The 23,801-nt window shown below is 43.9% G+C and overlaps 1 protein-coding gene across 4 annotated transcripts in view; it reads left to right on the top strand.

The window, feature by feature from the left end:
- RGS12 (regulator of G protein signaling 12) overlaps window positions 1–23,801 on the top strand; it is a 691,597-nt gene that overhangs the window by 155,261 nt on the left and 512,535 nt on the right. For all 4 annotated transcript variants that reach the window (XM_086964151.1, XM_086964150.1, XM_086964152.1 and 1 more), the window contains exon 3: window positions 8,392–8,508. In XM_086964151.1, coding sequence (XP_086820277.1) covers window positions 8,392–8,508 — 117 coding nt within the window. The remainder of the gene's footprint in view (window positions 1–8,391; window positions 8,509–23,801) is intronic.

The following is a 23,801-nucleotide window of genomic DNA, read 5'->3' as shown; positions in this document are numbered from 1 at the left end:
ATAGCAAACCTACTGTACTTGTATTTTTCTGCTGCATTTACCCCCCCCCCCGCCCTGAACCCCCCTGGAACGTGGGAATCCCCGCCCCGTCCACGCAGCCCACATCCCTCCCTCTATTTGCTTCTTCGGGTGTCTTCTTGTTACACCCTGGTGTGACCCATTAACCCAGGAGCACTCGCCTTTTAATTATTCCTTTTTGCTAGCGAAGGGAGGAAAAAGATCATACCTTACACATCCCTTTCAGACTAAAAACTCAGATTCCTCACATTTAGTCTCCTTTAAGCCTTTAAGCCTAAGCTCTTGTGGATATCTCATTGAGAAGAGTCTGAGCCTCCTCTAAATCAGTAAACAGAAAGAATTTTCCTTTTACAAGAACCTTCAGCTTCGATTGCTGCGCAATCGAGGCCTGGGCACCATTGGCTTTAAATAGCTGCAGCAATTTTACAAATTCTTTCCTTCTTTTGGCCGCAGCCGCTGTCATGTCCGAAAATATCCTACATTTTGTAGTTTCAGAGATAGTGAACTGACGTTGGTGATAGGCTTTCGAGAGAATCCGCTCCTTAATCCTGAAATCCACAAAATTCAATAAGATAGTTCTTGGAAATGGAGAATTCGCAAAACGCTGAGCTGGTACTCTGTGGGCCCTTGTTATCGTCAAGTCTCCCTCAAAGTCTGGTAGGACTACTTTCTGGATGAAGGAGTTAACCCATTGTACTGTGTCGGATCCTTCTGTTCCTTCCGGGACCCCCACAATTCTCAGGTTTGATCTACGAGAGTGGTTCTCCAACTCCTCGAGTTTATTTTCCATAGAGATCCTCTTCTTTGTAGCCTCTTTAGTCTCTCCTGATACCAGATTCATTTGATCTTCCAAGACTGATATCTTCGACTCAGCTTCCTGAACCCTATTAGGAAGTGCCAATGTTAATTCCTCCAACTTATCTATTCTGGCGTGAATGGCAGCTAGCTCCGCTCGCTGATTATTTTTAATTTCGTGGATCTCGTCGAAAATTAGATTGAGCATCTCACGAATGTCTAGCTGGTATTTCGCTTCAGATCCCATTTCAGAGCCCAGTAGACTTGAGTCGAGTCCTGTTGCTCCTTCGTTCCCGGGAGTTGCAACTTGCATGATTTCCCCATCACTTGCTTCCTCATTTGCTGTTGGAAGCTGAGTTTGAGGTACAGTTACTATCATGTTGGGGCCTTTAGATAAGGCACTATGGGCTGGTGTATCCAAAGTGATAGAGACCAAAGGAAGCTGTGAAGAATGAGGAGGGATCGATTTTGGAGTTGTTGTTTTTGCGAAAAGTGGAAAGTCTTTCACTTCCTTCCCGCCAGTACCACTCTTTCTCCTCTCTTCTTCTGCCTGAGTCGCTGGCAAGACCAATATTGGGGAAGGATTAGGAGTTTGAGGATGAACTTCCACCTCTGATTGAGGAAATGAATCTACAGTATTGATATCGTCCATGTTGCCCCCCTCTATTGCTGCCTTTTGCTGTTCTTCGTGCAATAGGGGGGTAGAGGGGGGGGGTCATCATCTGAAGATTCGGGTGTTGTATCTTCAACTGCAGGGCTTTCCTCCCTGTTGCCATCTTTATTTTTGTCCCTAGCAGCCTTACGTGCCGCCTTTATAGCCAAAGCGAGACAAGTTTTAGCCTTCTGTCGGGCAGCCGCTTCCACTTTACTAAGTTTGACCGCATCATCACCCTCCTTCAGTGGTTTGCCCATTTTTAGAAGCGCACCCCCCTTTTTTTTTTTTTTTTTTAATTTGTTATTTTTTTTTTTTTTGCAAAATGCTTTTGAAGCTTTAACTGCAGCAATCCGTTACAGGTTTTGAGTGACCACCAAAAGTTTTCACTAAAAAACTCCCCGCAAATCTTTGCAGGGTCCAAATGCTGAGACAACAGTTACTTTTCTGCTGCACCAGACTCTGCATAAATCGCCTGTCTCCTGGCGTCTAGCCAATTTTCACTGTTGATTCTATTTGGCGTTATATTCAACCTCCCAGCAACATTTGAAACCAATTAAGTTTCTTTTTCCCCTTTTGCCCAGCTAGCCCCACTCCAAGAGCCTTGCATCCAACCCAGCTAATCCAGCAGAGATACCGCTGTTCGAAACGAGCTCACCTCGGGAGGGCAGCCAGGTAGCGTATCGTAGCGAGAGTTGATTTTTAACAAGGACCGACCAAATCAGCGGGGCAGAGCTTTAGGCAGCACCTCTTCGTCGCTGTCCTCACTGATTTCCTGCTGCGGTTCTCTTGTTCACCCGCATTCCTCGCTCGCGGCTCCCAGCTTCCAGGCAGCAATCTGCAGCAACCTGCTAGCGTCTCAAACTCGAACGCCATTACGGAGGCGGGGTCGTGGGTCACGAGTCACGAGAGACTACGCAGAGGCGTGGAACTCTGCAGCCTCCATCCTTCAGCAAGCCTCCTGTCAGAATTGACCCTGTGTTTTTTTTTTTTTTTAAGATACTTGTATAGCGCACTACTCACCCACAAGGGTATCAAGGTGCTTGTACGAATACCGCTGTGGAACCCATCCTGGCTTTCCCTGTGAGGCGTCCACTCCTGGGCACCCCCAAGGTGGAGGCCAGTCATCCTTAGCGTTGTGGGAGCCGTTGTGGAGATTGAGCAAGCTATTGCCCAGAGTTGCAGAGTGGGACTCCATTATTGGAATAGGCACCGAGGCGATAATTATCAGGTCCGTGGAATTTTGAGCCCAAGACCCGCTCAGGCGGGGAATTGAACCGTGGTCCCGGGCTAGACCTCTGCATCAGGGTCTGCCGCTCTAACCATTGAGCCACACTTCACCACACGCTAAGACACGCTTGCATTTAAATATAACATTGCACTTGCTTGCATGGGCCTTATCTATTGACTTTGCCAATACTCTTCTCCAATTTCTTGCAGTATCTACTTTTACCCCCTGATGGGACAATTTATAAAAGCAATTGGGGAGTGAAGGAGGTCGAAAATAGCAACTTTCTATGCAAGCAGACAATGGCTTCTTGATGTTCTAATGTAGATGCACCATTTTATAAACATAGCTGCTCACGTTTCCGAAGGGACTCCAAAAATGTTTGGTTAGCCCCAATTACTAAGCTGTTATCTATAGTTACAATAGTAACAACCATCAGTGTTTCTCAACCTTTCTCATTTGACCACACAAAAGTGACAAGACCTGACTTCTGAGGCTTTCGTAGGAACTCATCAGTACCCTAGCCTTTTCTATTAATTTTTTTAGTTTCCAAATGTAAATCCCAGCCTATACCACAAGTTCTATGAAGCTTTGAGTAATTTAATTCTTAATTAGTTTCTTCTTTTTATGTGTTGTAATTCTTTATTGAGAGCAAAACCATTTTACATATGTACAGTACAGAACAGAGTACTCATTGCAGTGGGGAGAGAGGGAAAAGAAAGGGGGGAGAGGGAGTGTATGGGAGCGTGGGGTAGGAGGGAAGTCGCACAGTGTAAACAATGTTAATAGCCACTATGATTTGTACATCTGCAAGTGTTATATTTTTGCGGTTGTTTCCTCTTTTAATTATTTCTTTGGTCAGATGGGTGGCTCATAGTCCTCATACTTCTCAGCACAGTCGGAAGTGTGCCACCATCCTTACGCTCTGTTAGTCTTCCTTGTTGATTACATTAAATATTAAGAGAGGCCCCTCATGGTATTTCTATTCTTTTTTTGACCTTTCTTACATTTGTCCTCGAGCATTGGCCTGTATTGAGTGGGTCCTCTACTTTCATGCCAAGCAGCGGTGAAACCAATCTGTTATAACAGTGATGACCTTTCAATCTCTATCCACAGGTAAATTCAGCACTGTGAGGACATTTTGAGGATTACTATTTACGGCTACTATGAGTTTAATTTACTTAGTCTCTGCAATAATTTCCTTCTCTATTTCAATCATGGAAAGATTTGTCACAGACTTGAGCATTCAGTTAAGAAAGGCTTCCAAATGAGATCTGAGAGATGCCATGGAAAACCTGTGTATCTCTTTGTTCTTTCTTTCTATCAGGTATTTAGCTGGGGTGTTGTGGAGGCTCGCATATAGTGCTATAGGATTCTAACTTCCTACCTCTGCCTAGAAATGCATTTATTTGCTGAGATAAACTGTTCATTATGATAGTATTCAGACAAGAAATGGTGCATTGTGAACAAACATCTCTTGGCCATCCCAATCTGTAGATGGGCTGATTAAGGTGCTGCTCTTTGATTTTTTTTTTTTTTTTTTTTGGGGCTACAGGTAGCAAGTAATACTCCTTATGTGATTTTCATTTTTTATTCAAATCTTTCTGTTAGACATATTTTGAAAATGCAGTAGCACAGTGCAGTATTAATCCTGAGGGTGTGCCTCAATAATTGGAATCTCATATACATGAACTGCGATATATTTCAGTTTCTTACATAGGTCAACGTGACGAATACAACTTACCAACCATAAACGTACCCTTTTCTGATATGTGCAACAAATGTTTTCATTGTTTGAATGACTTTATAGTCTCAACATGAAAAAGGCAGTTTAGTCTCCTGCAGTCACCCTCTGCCTATTCAGAGAATTAAATGTATGCCATGGTCATCTGATCTCAGATGTCCACTATAGGTTTGGTGGGGGTAGCAATGTACCTGGTTCTAAGTCTGTGATGTTGTGGTAGGCAAGTCCCAAGGAAGCATGCTCATGACTAGGGATTTTCGCTGACCTGCACAGACCACACCGAAAGGTAGCACAGATATGGCCCTGATAGTAGTTTAATGAGATGGGGCATACCCAGACCACCTTGCTCCCTGGGCAGCATCAGGAGTTTGAATGAGAGAGTCAGGGTTTCTTCCTTCCCTAAATGTTTACAACCTACCCTGTAAGGTATTCTTGTCGGCTGTGGGAGTGGGGGTTGGAAGATATTGTGGAAGAAAGTATTCTAGGGAGAAAGTTAATCTTGGTCTCGTTTATATGACCCAGCCAAGAGATGTAAAGCAAAAGAAACTTCCTAAGGTCATGTGTAATATTCTAATAATATTCGGGTCAATTAGCTTTTGTCCACCCATTTAGATGGCTAGTTAAGTTGAGCTCGGAGTATGTTATGTTTTGGGGTATTTGTAGAGCGCGCGGCTACTCCAGGTAGTGTCCTGACACTGTCTTGACCCCTGGATAGAGTATTGAGAGACCTAACAGCAAAACGTCTCTTCTACTGTTGGAAGAGCCAGTTTTTTAAGGTTCGCCTAAAACTAAGGAGATCCTGTTCCTGTTGAAGGGAGAGTGGCAGATTGTTCCATAGCTTCGCTGCTGCCACCTGAAAGGAGCGTCACCCCTTATGTGAACAAAGTAACTTTGGCACGATTGTCAATTGCTGGGTCGACGACCACAGGGTTCTGGATGGTTTATAGGGCTTAATTTTATTCCTGATGTAAGGGGCCCCAATGTTGTGGAGCGCCTTGAAAGTCAGCACCAGGGCTTTAAAAAGTACCCCTTTTTCACTGAAAGCCAGTGCAGGGACTTTAGGTGAGGGGTCATGTGGCCCTGGGTCCGACCAAAAGTACAGCCTTAGCCGCCGCATTTTGGACAACCTAGAGGTGGCTAAGTAAGTAGTCCGGAAGGCCAATCTAATAGAGTGGAAAGCTCATTGTAAAGGGACTTGGGCATGTAATTGTGGTATGTGTTGGTTAGGGATTGTGAGATTTAGCACATGGGATTTCTACTTGAGGATTCTGAGCCCTGAGACTAGTTCGGAGTCCTTGAGCAGTTTCCCTAGTTTGTTGAGGGATTCCATGAGTTGTCTGTGTGAGCAACTGCTTTGTGGTCTTGATCCTCAAACCGAATACACAACATCTTTTGTAAATGCCTGCGTTGTCCAAGGAGCATCTTGGGATAAGAAAGGGAATGTATTTATCGTTTTTTTCCTTTCCACTGGAACATGAGTCTAAAGGAGAGACCCTATTGGTATTTGATGTTGTGGTCACAATGGTAATCTGTGATGGGTCGGAAGTCTTTGTGATTTTTACGTGATTTTATGGGTAATGAGTGACAAGACTTTGGAACAGTTGAATCCTAGAATCTCTGAAGATGACTTCAGATTTCCTAGCAATCCGAATAAGGGCTTCCTTGTCATGAAAAATGAAAACTGGTAAGAATATCTGGGGCACCATCTACGAGGTCTCTGGTAAAGGTTATATTATCGTATTCCACACCTTTGGGTATACCTCTAATGCGTATGTTATTGTGTTGGCTTCTGGTTTCCAAATCTTTCTGTTTTGTTTCTAGTATGATGCCTGTCTCATTGTTGAGGGGTGGGGAAAGGCTCCTTTCCCCACCTTTGCTCAGGTAGCTGCTGCAGACCATCCCCACATCATCGCCACCGAGCTTTCACGGTTGGGGCTTGCCCCTGACCACTGTGCAGAGCTCAAGCAGCAAATTGAGGAACAAGTTCATGTTTTGCACCCAAAAGTCAAGTGTGATTTGTCCTTTGCTACTTCTTCACCCCTTATGTGGGTGGCGCACGTTTTTGGTGCTGGAAGGATGTCGGCTCAGAGGGGTTTAACTTATACTGTGCCTAGCACCTTCTTGTTGCCTAGTTTTGCTCTGTATGTGGAGTGGGTGTCTCACAGGTGGCATCTGGTGATTGCAGGTTCCCAATTAGGGGAAAGTTGTAGTCTTTCACTGAATCATAGCCCCATAGTCTTGCCTTTGCTGCACCTTAGGTGCATGTGTTGTAGTTCAACTTTCTACAGAAATTCAGAATGTGTCCAGAATTGGCATCTATGTAGGTGGGTCATTTCCCCCAACACCCTAGCGAACCTCCCTCCACCCACTAACCCCCCCCCCCCCCCCCCCCCCCCCCCCTTGCCGGCAGCCCCACCTCTGGTGGCGCTCCAACCCTTTTGACCCTGTGTATTTCCGGGTATGTAAATCCTGTCAGCTGTAGCTGTAACTGTTATAGACCGTCAGGCCTTATTTTAGTTTGCCACCAGGTCTAGGAGTTGAAGCAAGTCAGGGAGTAGGGTGTAATTCTTCAGTTAAAGTGGGGTTCCCCTCAGGCACTCCTTAATTCCCCAGCTAATTTATGGTAAATTGATATATTCAAGTCGATTGGATTTGGCGGGCTCGGCTGCATTGAGAGGGACCTCCCTCCCCTGATTTATTTTATCAGTCCTCGAGGCACTCCATCCTCACCAGTGTCCCGGGATCCACCTTTTTTTCCATTCCTTCTCGTGGCAGTGTCGGGGAGAATTCCCGAGACCTGCCCTCGGGTCTCCAGTGTGTCTTTCAGTGAACTCTTCTGCTCAACGGTGGTCTCTGTGGTAATCCTGAAATGCAGGCTGCCCAATAAGCCTTTCCCCGCTTTCTCTGTTGAATCTGGAGGAGTCCATTACTGCGCTTCGAAAGTCCTTTTGGGGCGCAAGCAGGGGTGCCTCATTATTCCTCCCTTCCCATGCCTCCCAGTGACCGGGTCGCAGCTCCAACCTAGGCAGCTACTGGTGAATGTGCCCGAGCGCTATCGTAGCGATGTGGTGTATGGCCTTGAAAATGGCAGCAGTGTTCTTCCGGCATGATGGCTGAAGTGTCAGTTTGGTTGCCAGAATCTGCTGGGAATCTTTATGTAAAGTTAGTTTTGATAAGCGTAGTGGTCAAGTTGATTGGGACTGCAGAGCATTCAGGGGTGCTATCGAGGCTGTGAGGGCTGGGTGATGAGGAGTTTGAGGAGTCTGCCTCTCACTACATTCTCTGATTGGCCAAGCCCTCTATTAATTTTTAATTACCAATAGTTTGTTATTTTTTATTGTCTGTAGCGATTTACAAATCTCACTGGGTGAGTTTGTTAATGTTCAAAAGCATTATGTTGAAAGTACATTTTAACCTGCCTTCTTTTTTATGTTGGGGGTTGCAACTCTTCTTTATTCTTTATTTATTTTTTGAGAATAAACTAGCATATCTATATTCACACTTCTGATCCTAGTTGCTGTCTTTATGATGGTTAACAAGTGTTTTGCACTCATTACATATTGCAAAAAAATAACCAGAAGGGGGTTAAGTGAATATTAACCAGTATTGTGCATCATGTACTGATCGATAATGAATTGTCTAAATCTGTCACACTGTTGTGATATTATTAAGGTTGAATGTGGTATGCAAAAGGAATATACTCTTTTTAGACTTCTCAGATGCTGCTAAAACATCTGTTCACCATTGCCATTGCTACCAGTGGTGTTTTCTGGTATTAGTTGTGAACTTGAGCTACACTGTTATGGGCTTTCTTTTCACTTAGCTGAAAGGCACACTATCAACTGAATAATTGTTATTTCTAATGAACTTCTCTAAAGATGGGTTTAACAGTCTCTGTCAAAGTTATAATGGGTCAAAACGATTTCTTTACTTGCTATTCTGTTTTTACTTTAGAGCTCAAAATTTGGACACCCAAGTGGATCCACCCAAGCTCCAAAGCGCTCTTCTGCTAGAAGATCATTTGGAAGATCCAAACGAATTATCTCAACTTGCTCTCTGGATGATCTTGAAGTAAGTCAATACTTCAAAATTTGCTTTTAAAAGTGTTCTGTATTGTTTTCTTTTTTCTTCATCTTTGTTAATGCAAGGATATACATGACCCCCCCCTAATATTTATCCTACATTGTGAATGTCAAATGATTACTTTTTATTGTTGGTGTTTAGTTCCTTTGACCTGCACTATCTTCCTTCTTTGCGGATCACTGTAGGTTTTCTTCAGCATTGTGCTGATGTAGCGTGGGAAAATTGAGAGCAATGATTACATGAGAAACCGAAGGCAATACAAGTCGAAAATGGTTTTTCCAGATGAAAATCCTGTTTACATACGCTGAAAACAGATTGTGTGGGAAGATGGGCAGTGTGGCCAAGTAGGGTATGGAGTGTGAGTCAGTTCTCCATTACTCTGCTCCAGTCTGGCTTTTGAAGCACCCTGAAGGCATTCTTTCTCACCATCTAACTATTGGAGAATAGAGAAAGGTATGATTTGTCGACTGGTGGCTAGAAAGCAGCACAAGAGGAGCAAATTAAGCCAACTGGGCGGTTTCAAAGCAACAAGTCTCAGACAGAGACATTTCAGCATTTTCCAGGGCTGGTTGCTGAGATGGGAGCTCCACCTTCTGGTTTCCATCCAGGCAGAAAGCTGGAGCTTAGCAAGATAAAGAAGTAAAGTGTCAAGTGGAACATGTCTAAGCAGCAGCATCCGTTGGCTATTAGCCCTTTCTTGGTGTCCCCCGTTTCTCTGCCCCTCTAGAATCTTATATGAACGTTCTTGTGTTGTTTCTTAAGTGAACGTTCCTGGCTTGTCAGTTACTCCTTGGTCAGCTGTGAAGTCTCGGTTACGCTTTTGGCTCTATTAAAGACGACATTTCTTACCTGCTTCAAGCGTTCTGCTTGCTTTATTTACAACAGATTTCGGTGATGTCTCCAGGGCTGACCAGGAGAGCATTTTCAGCTTCATGCCCTGCTTCGCAGAAGTGCCGATCAGCGGAGTCCAGCAGTGGACACTACGGAACACGCCCAATTTCGCATTTGGTCCCATCGTTCCTGCCTCTCTCGACGAGGTCAGACTGCAAACCTGCCGGAGGGAGGGGTGAGAGCGTCTATTTTGGGCTTCCCCTCTGCCACCTGTGACATCCTCCTCCTCAGCCAGTCTGCCTCCACCCACGTCACGACGCAACGCTACGCTCAGTGGCCATATTGGTGGTAGGAGTTTGCACCTGCACATCACAAAGCTAGTCGTTTCTGCCTTTCATGCACGACGCCATGACGCAGCACCCATGGCGGCCATATTGGTACAACTTCTTTTTAACTAACCGATCACACTAGACAAAAGCTTCACGTCAGTGAGTCCTGCCACAGGCTACCTGTTTCATCAGTATCAGCGTGTGCCCCAACAGTGACACTCACACCACAGGTAATCCGTTGTGTGTTGGATTTCTTCCACTAATATTGTGCGTTTCCTTGCACTCTTTTCGGTGAAACGCGCACCTCTACAGTTGCCTGGGTGTCATCCTTCACTTCAGGTCATCCTCAAGTGTGTCTGCGGTGACACACTCACTTATACCGCACGTTCCTCCCGGTGATGTGCACACCGCTCTTCAGCTTCACTCCACTGCAGGGTAATTAGACCCCGATTTTGGCTTTTTCCCTTTTGCACTTCCTTCAGCTATGTCTACACCACATGTCTGAGTTGTGCTACCTCCTCATTTTCTACCGCAAACCGGTCTTCCTCCCATACCGTAGGAAGATTGATCATCATTTTTTAAAACTACCTAGATGGACAAGAGTTTAGTTCCAAGAGGAAAAAAGCATTATTACACAGTACCTTGGGTAAGGAGGTTCAGCGTATTTTCAGATACCTCCCACAAGCCATACAAGCAAATGGGGAACCCGTGCCAGACGAATATGAGGAATCTGTGTGTAGACATGAAGCTAGATATGCAAAAGAAGAAAACGTAGCCATGAATCACTTCAAATTGTATACCCACCACCAAAGAAGCAAAGAATCTATTGATGAGTTCGGAGCTAGGTTATGATCGCTTTCCATCAAGTGCAAATTCGGCACCATGGCTGATGAAATAATAAGAGAACAATTAATTGTTCAGTGTAACAAAAAAGTTCAGGAAAGGTTGTGGGCGGCCAAAACCCCTTTTTAAAAGTAGCCATTGATTTGGCCAAGGTTATATAACAGTCCTAGTGTTGCATGAAGGAGCTACAGAAATGCAACCTCAGCCATGATATTGCCGAAATTTCTGAGAGTTATGCTTGTGAAGTGAGTGAACAGGGGAATGACAACGTTAGTGGTGTAGCACTACTTAAAAGTAAGAGCAAATTCAGTGACAAGAAAAGCACCAACACAAAAATTGCTGCAAAGTTCTGCTCCAGATGTGGTAGTAGTAGGCATGCATCTGACTCTAAATTTTGTTTTGCCACAAACATGGAATGCCTTAAGTCTGGTTGCTTAGGACATTTCGCTAGGATGTGTAAAACCAGAACACATGGTAGAGTAGCCCTCGTTGAAGACAGTATAGATTGAAAGAGGGAACAAAATGACAGGATACTTAGTGTCGATAATGAGGAAGGCCTTACCGATATTGATAGGAGGAGGAATAGACCTAGAACCCTGTTCCTGGTAGATGGCAAAGATGTTTTCTTTAATGGTAGACACTGGATTCAGGTACACAATTATCCCAAGGAAGATGTTTCAGCGTGAGTGGGAGCGGAGATCATTACTGCCCAAAGATATCTCACCTGCTGGTTATCAGTGGGAGTCCATAGACTAGTTGGGTTATCTCGAAGCGGACATTGTATTTTCCAACAGATGAACTAGAGGCAAGGTGTATTTTGCAGAGGACGGGGCCCCCCATTTTGGGTTTGATCCACCAATATGACCATCACATCATAGTGAACCCAAGGGCGCCTTCGCAAGTCATATGGTGGTGGATGAAGAGGGTCTGGGAGACATTCTCACAGAGGCTGGTGTTGTTTTTCGGGAAGGGTTGGGACAGCTCTGTGAGTATATCTATAAAATCATGTTGAGGGAGGATGCCATACCAATCCAGCACAAACTGAGGAGGGTACCCCTAGTGGGAGGGATGAGGTGAAGTCCCTCATAAAGGAGATGTTGGATGGTGGGGTGATTGAGCTCTAGAAGCTTCTTGTTGCGTGTCTCCGGTAGTAATCACCTAAAAGGCAGATGGCAAACTTAGATTTTGTGTGAACTTGAGAACGCTAAATAAGTGCTTGGTTGCAGACACTTTTCCTTTACCCAATATAGGCAAGCTAGTTTCCACATTAAAAGATGCCAGTTTTTTCTCTAAGCTAGATCTCAAAAGTGCTTACCACCAAATAATATTGCATCACCACAGAAGGTACATTTCAGTTCACACGTTTGCCTTTAGGTTTGTCGTCAGCTGTTAGTGAGCTTCAGCGCATGGTCACTGAAAATTTCAAAGGCATTGGTAAAGCTGTTTACTTTCAAAATAACATTCTTGTTTTTGGCAAAACTGTCATCGGACACAACCAAGTTTTGGAGTCCGTACTGCCCAGGATTGCAGAGGTGGGGCGTACCCTATGCAAAGAAAAATGCTCATTCCAGGTGGAACAGATTGAGTATTTGGGTTACGAAATATCAGCGTTGGGGATAAAACCCAAGAAGAATTTGCAAGGTCCTGGCACCATTTGATATCAAATTCAAGTCCATAGTAATGGTTGCCGCCAGTGCCACAAGTCTTGGGCCTATTCTTTTGCAGAAGTATCCCAGGGGAAAGAAAACAGTTGTGTTGGGTCTAGGACACTTGCGTCGGCTGAGCAGAACTATTCAGTTATAGAAAGGGCGGCACTGGCGCCAGCTTGGAGTCGAATATATTTGCACGTATCTCTGGCGTACAATGTTTTTACTTAAGAATGACCCCAAGCCTTTGATGAGAATCTTGTACCCTGGAGGTGCAAGCAAAGGCTCCGCAAGGTTGGCTAGACTTGCGGCAAGACTTTAAGAATACCAGTAAAAGATTACACACATTCAGTGTTGGAGAAACCTTCAGGCAGATTGTCTCTCTAGGTTGTCTCTGAATTAGGAAATGGTTGATGGACCTCTGGTTTCTCACTCCAGTGAGGATGGTGCGGTCGCTTCTTTGCAAGATGTGGTTGTGGTTGGAGAAGGAACCTTTAAGGCTGAGGAGTGGCGCAGAGAAATGCAGGCGGGCGAGGTTCTCAAGGCGATAATGAATATAGTTAATTTGGGTTCCAGATGAGAAAGTTGTGTGCTAGTGTCTGTGCGTCCTTTCATCAAGGTTTTGGAGGACTTGTCTGTGTGCGAAGATAATGTCTTGATGAGAGGTGACGGGTTTGTTCCACCTCGTGGATTAAGGACAAAGTTACTGCCTCTCGCACATGAGTGTCATTAGGGCCAAATGCTGACCCAATGCCGCCTCAAGGCAAATTCTTGGTGGCCAGGCATGGACGAACAGATGACTACCTGGGTTGAAAAGTGCTCTGTGTGCAGGGAGGTTGAGAAGGGACTTAAGGTGGGGTCAAAGGCTGAGATGGGTCACATCAGGTACCCCGGCAAGGCTTGGCACAGTATTTGTTGGGACTTCTTTGTTCCCATGGACGAATTACCCTCTCTGGATAGGTTTGCCATCGTTGCAGGTTGATGTCTTTTCCAAATAGTTAAGTGTGAAATTTGTGAGGGACATCAGTACAGAGAGTACTATTACCTTTCTGAACAGTTTATTCCATGAAGAGGGTTTCCCCTCTGTTATCATCACTGACAGTATAATTACTAAAGAACAAGGGAACCCTCTAGTTAAGCAAGGACCTGGGGTATCAATTGAGTAAAGAACAACGGTCCTTGACAAGGAGGAATAAGTTTCAGTAATTATAGGCCACAATATGTGCTATAATGAATACGAAGTCCAGCCGGACTTCAGAATTTATTCGATAACTAAATAAGTCAAATCAAACAGAACAACAATAAAGCAGTGGGACACAGTCCTGTATCCGCAGTACTAAACATACAATACAGTTGTGTATTGAATAAATTCTGAAGTCCGGCTGGACTTCGTGTTCATTATAGCGCATATTGTGGCCTATAATTATTGAAACGGTTATTCCTCCTTGTCAAGGACCGTTGTTCTTTACTCAATCATCACTGACAGTGGCACACAATTACTTTGCGTGACATGCAAGCCTTTCTTAACAAGTGTGGGGTTGTGCATCATCAAACCTCTTTTTTTAAACATCTTTTTATTGGTAGTTTTATGCATCATTCCACAAAAGAAAACCTTGATATCTTATCATGTACATGTTATACAGCATTATTTTCTTCACAGCATGTAATTAGATCACATTTGGCTTTCTCTTAAGTTCAATGAGTAATTGTTTCATGTCCTGCTGTCTGTGTATGCCCTAATAGGTTACTTTTTAGGGGAGTGTCATATTGCAATCACAGAGTGTCCAAGTCATTCCGTGCATTATCCACATGTACGTTCTATACGTCTAATAAGGCAATAGCTTGCAGCTTTCTCTTATCAATAAAATGTGTACCTCATTTATTCTAACTACACTTAACTATAAAGGGGTGTGGAGGGAGAGAGAGGGGGATGGTGAGAGAGTAGGGAGGAGGGGAGCTGCAATCGAACATCGTGCTTCTAAAGGGCAAGGGGGAATATTAAAGGCTTCTAGTATTTCCCTGTATTCAGCTGGTTGTGTAAGCTATGTCTAAAGCACTCTCTCTAAGGGGGGTATGGGTACCATGTTTGGAGGGTGGTGTCTAATGTCTGGTTGACAAGCATCTACTCCATTTTGTACCTCCTCTACTTTGGTAAGAGAGGATCCTTCCTCCCCATCTTCATGGTGCTTTCGCTCATATGCAGGTTATCATCGCTACTCTGTTCTGGGTGTTCCCATGTTGTCAATATTTTAGCCCATAGGTCTGCTAATGGGCGAAATCTAATCCCCATAGCTTCTTCCTTGATCAATGTCCGTTCTTTTGCTCTAGCCCACTGCATCACTTCCGTTTTCCATGTTATCACAGCTGGTCCTGTCGCTGATTTCTATTCCATAGCAATTCTCCGCTTAGCCAGGCCCAGCGCCAAGTCTATGAACCTGGTTCCTTCTTTTTTCGCTCTAGGTCTTGTGTATAATCTCAATACACTGGCCTCTAGGGATCGAGGGGGAGTTTGTCCCAGTGCCATGCGTAGGGTCTCTAGTACTCCTGTCCAATATACCTGCAATTGCGGGCAGTCCCATATCATATGTGTAAACCCTGCGTCCACGTGTCCGCACCCAGGGCAAAGTCGAGGCTCTCCTCCATATGTGACCTGTAGTCTATGTGGTGTTATATAGGTCATATGTACATAATTGTATTGGGTGTACTTTAGTCTAGTGTTTCTAGATTCTTTTATTTCAGCGTAGCCAGTCTGTCAAGTCTCAGGCAAGGGCTTTTTCCCATTTTTTCCTTAGCGTGACGAGTGGGTTTTTGGTCATGTCTGCTATGGATCGAAAGAACCAGGTCACCAACTGCTTTGTGGCCCCCATTGACATCAGTAATTGCAGCGTATTATGCGTCGGGGTTTCATCACTCTTCTACACCATGGGTCATGAAATGTGCGCGCCAGCGCCTTGTAACTAAGAAATTGACCTGGGGCAAATGATGAGCCCCTCAGGTCTTCCATAGGGATTAATGTACCTTGCAGGTAGCAGTCCCCCACCGTGTGTATACCCTCTTCCGTTCAAGCTTCCAATTGTCTTTGGATGAAATAAGTGAGGGGTTAGCCATGTGGTAGACCCGTTAAGGGCAATGATGGGGCATATAATGTTACTCCCCTTGGTTTTTTTCACACACTTATGCCAGCACTTCAGGGCCGTGTCAAGTAATATGCCAAGCTTAGGGATCACAATGGAGTTCTTTAATAGCTCGCGCATGAATGGGTCTATTTGCATCGTTTTTCCCCAATTGCTGTAGTTCTTCTTGGTTCACCCCGTCCAGCCACTGTGTTAGCCACTGGAGCTTGGACGCCAGAAAATACAACTCAAAGTTTGGAACTCCAGGACCCCCATCATCAATTGCCCCCATCCCATATTAAATCCAGTAGCAGTGTGTCTGTTTGCTTGAACCAAGATGTCGGAATACATATAGGCATATTGGCAAAAGAATAAAGAAGTCTCTGTAGCACTACCATTTTTGAGATCGCTATTCTGGCCATAATGGGCAATCTCAGCCACCTTCAGAAGGGTACACATCCCCTCAAGGAGCACAAGGCTCCTCCCAAATTAGTGTCTCCTAAGTCCTCTATTGCATGGAATACTTGTATTCCTAAGTATTGAAAGGACACCGGGGACCAATTCAGGTCTGATGGGAGCCCTATGGGTTTCTCCAGTCCTTTACATAGTGGAAATATGTGTTTTGGATTTGTTTATCTGGAGCCCAGAAACTGCTGCGTTTTGTTTTAATTGTGTCACAGCTTGGGGAATGCCCGTTAGTCCATCTCTAAAATAGAGGAGTATATTGTCTGCATATAGTGAAATAATATGCTCTCGGCCTTCCACTTCAATTCCCCAGCCCCTGCCCTTCTCTCTAAATTGTGCAGCTAATGGTTCAATCTCCAAGGCGAACAGGAGAGGGGAAAGAGGACACCCCTGCCTAGAGCCCTTATGTATATCATATTGTGGCGAAAGTGTGGTTCCAGTTCTAACTCAGTCGGAAATTATACAATAGCCTGACCCACTTAATCCAGTTGTCGCCTAAGCCCATTTGTTTCATTACCTAGAGTAAAAAATCCAATCTTACTGTGTCAAAGGCTTTCTCTAAGACTACCGACATCAACATTGCTCTTTAGCGAGCCTGCATTGTTGGGTGATACTTGATGTGATAGTCTCCTGAGGTTGTGTGAGGTAGTACGTGTGGGTATAAACCCATTCTGGCTGTCGTGTACTAGTCCCTGCATGTGGGGGAGATGCCTAAGGGCCAACACCTTGCTCAAGATCTTAAAGTCTAGGTTTAGCATGGATAAAGGACGAAAATCTGCTACTTTCGCATCCTGCTCTTTGCCTTATGGCTGGGGGTATTACTACTGCATCTCTAGTCGACTCAGGGAGCAAGCTTATTTTCCAAGGCATATACCTTCTTGAGGTGTGGCGCTAGCACCCCTAAGTAGGTTTTGTAATATTCCGCTGGTATTCCATCTGGGCCTGGCCTTTTGCCTGTTCCTAACACTTTTACCGCAGCGCGAATCTCCTGTATGGTAATAGGGGCCCCTAGTGTCTCATGATGTTCCTCATCTAGTTGTTTTATCTGTATTTGCATCCGGTAATTATTTAGTATTTCCTTAGTAAGGTGAGAGGGGGGCTCCATATAATGTCTTATAGTAATTGCAGAATTCTTGATTATTCAGCGTGGGGGAGTATATGGGCTGTCCTCCGTGTGTGCATATCCTAGTAATAGGAGGGCTCCTAGACTTGTTTTTTATGAGCCATGCCAGCATTCTACCCACCTTTCCCTCTTCCTAATGCACCTTCGTGATGTAATGCTTACGGTCGTGAGTCCGCAACTTCTCTAGTGTGGTATGGTACTGCTTTCTTGCTGCTGGGGCCTCTGCTGTTGTTACCTTGTTACCTCCTACTGCATTGTCCAGCACACATAGTTTCTGTTCTATCATGTGTACCTCTTTGCTTAATTCCACTAAAGCTACTATTGATTGGCTAATGCCTTGCCCTCTCACCACTACTTTGAATGCCTCCCATTCCACGGATTGTGTGGATGCAGTCCCTTGATTATTAGTGAAGTAATTTGAAATACTTTCCACTGAGGAGTTTCTGTAATATGTGTCTTCCAGTACTGTAGGATCCAGGTGCCATGTGGGGGCTAGCTGTCTTTCTCCTATTGTGGTGTAGCGTAGTAATACTGGGCTATGGTCAGAAATGGCTCTTCCCAGATATTCTGTGTGTGTTACTGTCTATGATATTCTGTGGGAACATACAAACCATTCTATTCTGCTGTGTAAATTGTGCACTGCTGAGTAGTACGAATATGTGCGATCCACCTCATGGTGCATTCTCCACACATCTAGCAACCCCCAATTCGCAAGCCATTCCCATGATCCAGGTGGCATTTTTCTCATTCATCTAGAAAGGTTCTTCCCTCCCCTGAAGGGGACAGTGATATCTAGTACACAATTAAAATTCCCTTCTAGCAAGAAAGTATCCGGTGAAAAAACAGCCAAGGATGTGGACAGCATATGGAGGTAGCTCAGCTGCTCTTGATTAGGGGCGTAGATACTGCCTAAGGTAATTTCTTTACCTTACAGTCTTTCCTGAACCAAAACATATTGTCGTTCTTTGTCAATGATTAAGTGTATTAGTTTGAATGGTGTTCCTGCTCTTTTCCAGATTAATGTACCCCTGGCGTACGCGGAGTAGGACGTTGCGTAAAGTTCACCTCTCCATCTTAATCTTAACCTATCTGTTTCGGGCCCCATTAGGTGTGTTTCCTGAATCCGGGGGATTTGGGATCCCCTACCTGTAAGGTATTTATGGAAATTGTTTCTCTTAAGTGGAGATCCCATTCCCTTGACATTCCAGGAAATAACTGCTACCCCCTTTGCGAAGTTAGATGTCTTCGCCATACGCATTTGCCAGGGTTCCACATCCGCCCAAGTTCCCTCCTCTATCAGCCCACGGGCTGGACTCGCATCCTGTTCATAAAATACTTGGTGAACTGTGTTGCTTTTAACATTTCTAACAGTGGATGTTATTCCTTACTTGAGCTGCCTCTAACAAAGTTTTCCATAATGATTAGCCCTGCGGGCATGTCATCATAACTCAATGTTGAACATTTGACCATAAATTAATTCTACAATGGGACAGGATGTGCTTGTTTCAGTCTTGTTCATGATGCTGCATGGTCATTCGCCACCAGCTGTGGAAAAATAAATTAATTAAAACGTTTGTATATTTGACTTGGTGTACTTAATATAATCAGAATTACTATTATAATCATCAATGTATATAATCACATTTACTGTAATTTTAATTTGTGATAATACAATTCACAATAATAACAATTATGAAAAAAGAAGAGGGTGACGTGAGATAGTCCTTTGGTTCTTTTTAATTTCTCAAAGCTTTACAACAGCCAGCCGACATGTGTTTCATCGCTTGCGCGAATCTTCAGGGCTGGAAACAACAAAATAATGCTTTGATTTTCAACCATTGGCCACAATTTCATGCTTGAACTTGTCGTCATTTTTGAACGTGAGCACAAATCAATATGTAATCGTCATCTAAGATTGTGTCTTGTCTACAAAAAGCATTATTTTGTTTCCAGCCCTGAAGATTCGTGCAAGCGATGAAACACGTGTCGGCTGGCTGTTGTAAAGCTTTGAGAAATTAAAAAGAACCAAAGGACTATCTCATGCCACCCTCTTCTTTTTCCAATTGTTTGAATAGTTACTGTTTCTCTGCAAATATTGTTTCTTTGAATTTTTATGTACTACCACCTACGTGTACAGCAATACTGTGTGTGTGCATAGGGTACTTCTATGTTGATTTTGTTGGGTTTTGCCAGTTTTCTGGCCTTACCTTTGAGTGGTTATATGGTTTTCCACTTACCCAGTTGCACCACGGAAACTTTTTGTTAGTGCTTCTATAACAGGCCGTGCACCCAGTGCTAGATTGATATCTAAAAACCGTTCTGTCTTTCTCACTGTTTAAGTCAATCAAGGGCTGCCGCCCAGCACTCTCCAAACGCTCGCACTAGAGTGGTTTTGACCTATACTTTTTCATCTGCGGGGTCCACTATGGACCGTGGTAAAGCTGCAGAGGAACTTTTTGAAAATTTGACAAAAGGCATGTCAACCCAGACAGGCACCACCAGCACCAACCCTCCACCACCAACCCTCCACCTAAAGAGGGTCTAAGAGACAAGTTCATGAAGTTAGAGAAATTAAAAAAACAAGAGAATGTTAAATGGTGGGATGGAACCACATTAAAACAGTACTTAAGACTGAAAAGAATACCGAGGGGTTTAAGAGGCCAGATCTTCCCCACTTATGATGAGCTAGACACAGATCTCATGGGGAAATGGGAAGACTCACTAACACACAACTCAATGACGCTAATGGATGTCTTAATAGAGAGTGCCGAGCGCAAAGTGACCAAGCTTCAGGAGGAGATATCCGTGGTAGAGCAGGAGATAAAAGACCTTAACCTGCCAGAAGCCACAGTCAAGAACTGTACCATCTCAGATGATATTCTTCTAAAGCAACAGTCTGACATTGAGAACAGAAAAGCTAGACAGCTTAATAGGGATGAGCTAGACTATCAGCAAGGCAGGATATTTACCTATGCAAGGAAGTATGATTCCTTGATTCCCAACACTGCAGTCAGAAACATAGGTAACCCCCCAGGCACAGGAGCCAGCTCTGTGTCTTCTAGCAATACCTCACTTAGCACCACAGGTATCAGTGAGAGTGAACCTGAGAATGCAGAGGGACCCACAGCCAGTGGTACTGCTTTTTTACGAGAGGTTCAACGCATAAGAAGGGGCGCAACAGGTTCACGGCACAAAGAGATCCCCCAGATCCAAAACCTGCAGGGGTAGGAGACCAGAGCACCGGAGGTTACAAGAGCAAGTTCAGATCAGGGACAACCAGGAACTAGGATCCACAGATTCCTCGGAGGTGCAAGTCATCAACCTCTCCTCTTGTGACCTTACTGAAGATATGATCTCACTACTAGGCAAAGGTTTAAGCTTCAATCCCTACGCCTTGGGTGACATATGTAAACTTAAAATTGACCTTTTCAAGTTCATCAGGAATCTAAAATTGAAGAAACACTTTGCAGATAAAGTAAGAACTAATGCTGGTTCTAAAATTATTCCTGCTCTAACTGACACAAATGAATTTTTGTCAATAAAAGATGTACACGCTACTTATCTGCTCTTGTCAATTACTGATGTAGAAGATTCCCCATATGACACGGACAGACTTTTATTAGAGTTGAACATAGATCCGGACTTTGGCATCTCGAGTGGTTTGAGATGTAAGTCCAAATGGATACCTACACTATCAGGGGGCAATTCAATTGACGATTTTTATAAATGTGTATTGGAAGACATTGATAGACTTAATTGCAAACATACACAAAATGTCTTTAAATACCATGACAACTTGACACAAGGAGAGCGCCTGGCTCTCACAACACTCAGCAAGAATAACCTTATCACGATCAGGGAGGCCGATAAAAGCGGCAATGTGATAGTAATAAACCGCATTTATTATGAAGGTGAAATTCTAAAACAGCTAGCAGATACCACATGCTATGAACAGATTAGCTATAACCCTATGGACCCCCTTACGGTTGAGATCAATGGTAGACTTCTGAGTTGGAAACAATCGGGAATTTTAAATGATGAGGAATATCTATACTTAAAGGTATTCAGACCTACTTATCCTTGGCTTTACACTTTACCTAAAGTACACAAAAACTTGCCATTTCCACCTGGTAGACCCATAGTATCAGGAATAGGGGGTCCGACGGAGAGAATTGCAGAATATGTGGATCTCTTCCTCGGGCCTTTGGTGCAAAATCTCCCTTCCTATATTCAGGACACCAGACACATTCTGAGCACACTAACTGATATCCAGTGGCAACCCGGTACCATTTTGGTAACTATGGACATGGTATCCTTATATACCAGCATTAACATTGATTTGGGCTTACAGGCCATGAATAGATTTTTACAGAATCGACCAGCATCACTTTTACAACACACAGATATGCTATCAGAAATGATGGAATTAGTACTAAGTAAAAACTTTTTTGTGTTTGACCATAAATGGTACCGACAAAAGAGGGGGGTAGCGATGGGGTCGAAGTTTTCTCGATCATTTGCCAACCTCTTTATGGGCACTCTAGAGTCTGACTTAATCTGGGGACAAAAAGGCACTGATTTTATCGACTCCATTATCATTTGCGGTCGATACATCAATGATTGCATTCTTTTATGGTCCGGGTCAGAAGAACTTTTAGCCAGCTTCTTCAAACACTCACTTAAATAAGAACACGTGGGAGATTAAATTCACAATGGAGTCCAGCAGAACTCGAATAGAATTCCTTGATGTGGAATTTTATGTAATCAATGAAACACTTCACAGCAAACTCTTTAGGAAGTCTACCTCCTGCAACTCGGTATTACATGCCTCCAGCTCACATCCTCCTCATCAAATTAACTCTATACCATTTGGGGAGTTCCTCAGCGCCAGAAGGATTTGCAGTGAGGACTCAGAATTTGCCTGCTGCATTAACAGCATGACGGACAGGCTCTCCAAAAGAGGTTATTCTGAGACCACCATCAGAAAAGCCGTACGAAGACTTGCTAAAACTAACAGGCCAGACACATTACACACGCGGGAATGCAAGAAACCAGCCAATAGGACTATCAGGTTGGTCACAGAGTTTAACTCACTTCACCATACACTGCGTAAGAGTCTGAGAGTCTTACCACCATACAAACAGCATGTACATCGTAAGGTCAACATAAAAACAAGATTAAGATCACCTGAAAAATAATAAGTTTAAAACATAATCTTAACAAAGTTACACAAATACACAATCGCAGTATAAAATTATAAGGATGTAGCTGAGGGAAGGTATGACTATCTCATTGGAGCTACGAAACAACTGATAATTGTTCTAGGAGAAAGAGCAAATACTTTGGGGAAAGAATGAATTTGGTGGAAAATACGCATTTTGACTCAGAATGGAGAACACAGCCTAGAAAAGTGAAAATAAAGGGATAACCATTAGGAAGGGAAGTGGGAGTCCAGGGGCAGCCGTGATGAGACCGATTGGCCATGGGCATCTTTAATTACTGCCTTGTTTTCTAGCTCTTCTGCAGCATGAGCCAGGAATATTATAGTTTTGCAGGCTAGTTTTATCCGGGACCCTCTGAGGCATTCTATCACAGCTGCCCTGCAAGTTCTCACCTGGGAGCAAAAGCGTTTTCCTTCGTTTTTGCAGAGCAGGGCATATGCATATTAAATGCAATAAAGACTCCGTGGCATTGCCATAGAGACGACCGGCAGACGTTGACCAGGACTGTTGCCATTTGGGGGTGAGGTCTTTACTCGAGGCATCCCAGCCTCGGAAGGCTTAATTTCCTCTTATAATAGTCCCTAAAACAATCTTGCAAGTATGGCTGGGGTTTCAGATGTTTGTAAGTTGGCAGCACAATCCAGGCATGGCTTTTTCCGGCCACTGCGGCTTTGTCAATTAGTAGCGATGCTTGTTTGGTGGCTTTGTTGGTGAAGTGTTTAAAGGCATTGTAAGATATGGGTGAAGGCCAGGTTTCTTCCAGCTTTAATGAAACAAGCACTTGCCTGAGGGATTTGTATGTTGAATTAGAGGACCCGGCCTGTTTTTCTACCTCTAGCCAGCAGAAATGGGCAAGGGTGTCCTCTTCAGCGTCCCTCATGCGCCAGTAGTATTTGGCCAAAGCACCTTGTCTTGCCGGAGTCTGATTAGTTAGTCCATATTCCAAGCATATTTGGGCTTATGAGATGTGTCTCGGGATCGAGAAGAGGTTTTTAAACAGTCTGGATTGGGCTAGATTTAGCAATGTGGAGTCCCTGGTTGCCATCATTTCCGAGCCATATGTAAGCGATGGCAAGAATTTGGCAGCTACGATCTTTAGCATATGGCCGGTAGAACTACCACTTAGTTTTGTTTGTATATTTTTAAAGGCGAATTGAAGCTGTTTGGCTTTTGATTTCCCCAGTTCTAAGTGGTGGTTGTACTTTAATTGGTGGTCAAGTGGAATGCCCAAATATTTATATTTGTCCACCTGTGTCAATATAGAGGAATTTATCCTCCATACAAATTTTGTTTTTTTCTTTTGGAAGCTGAAGAAGCATAAGATATTAGATTTTTTAAGGTTTATAGTTAATTGTGCTTTGGTGATGTAGGACGCGAGTTTGGAAATCAAACGTTGTAGGCTGATTGGGGTTTTTGAAATGAGCACAATGTCGTCTGCATATTGTAGACTAACTATGGGTGTTTGTCCCAGTTTTGGTGGATCTCCCTGGAGATCACTTTCTAGGTCTGCGGTGTAGATGTTGAAAAGGCTGGGGGCCAACACGCAGCCTTGTTTTAGGCTGTTCAAAGTTATGAATTTCTTAGTTAAACATCGGCCGTCTCCTTTTTTTTATTTGAACCCAGGTGTGCGAGTATAGCTCTATAATTGCTCCCAGTAGCTTTGGCGGTGCGCCCCAGGCTTTCATTTTGGCCCAAAGTTTGGATCTAGG

Source organism: Lissotriton vulgaris, chromosome 3_2, assembly GCF_964263255.1.
Source record: "Lissotriton vulgaris chromosome 3_2, aLisVul1.2, whole genome shotgun sequence".
NCBI lineage: Eukaryota > Metazoa > Chordata > Amphibia > Caudata > Salamandridae > Lissotriton > Lissotriton vulgaris.
This window is presented reverse-complemented; position numbering and strand designations above follow the sequence as displayed.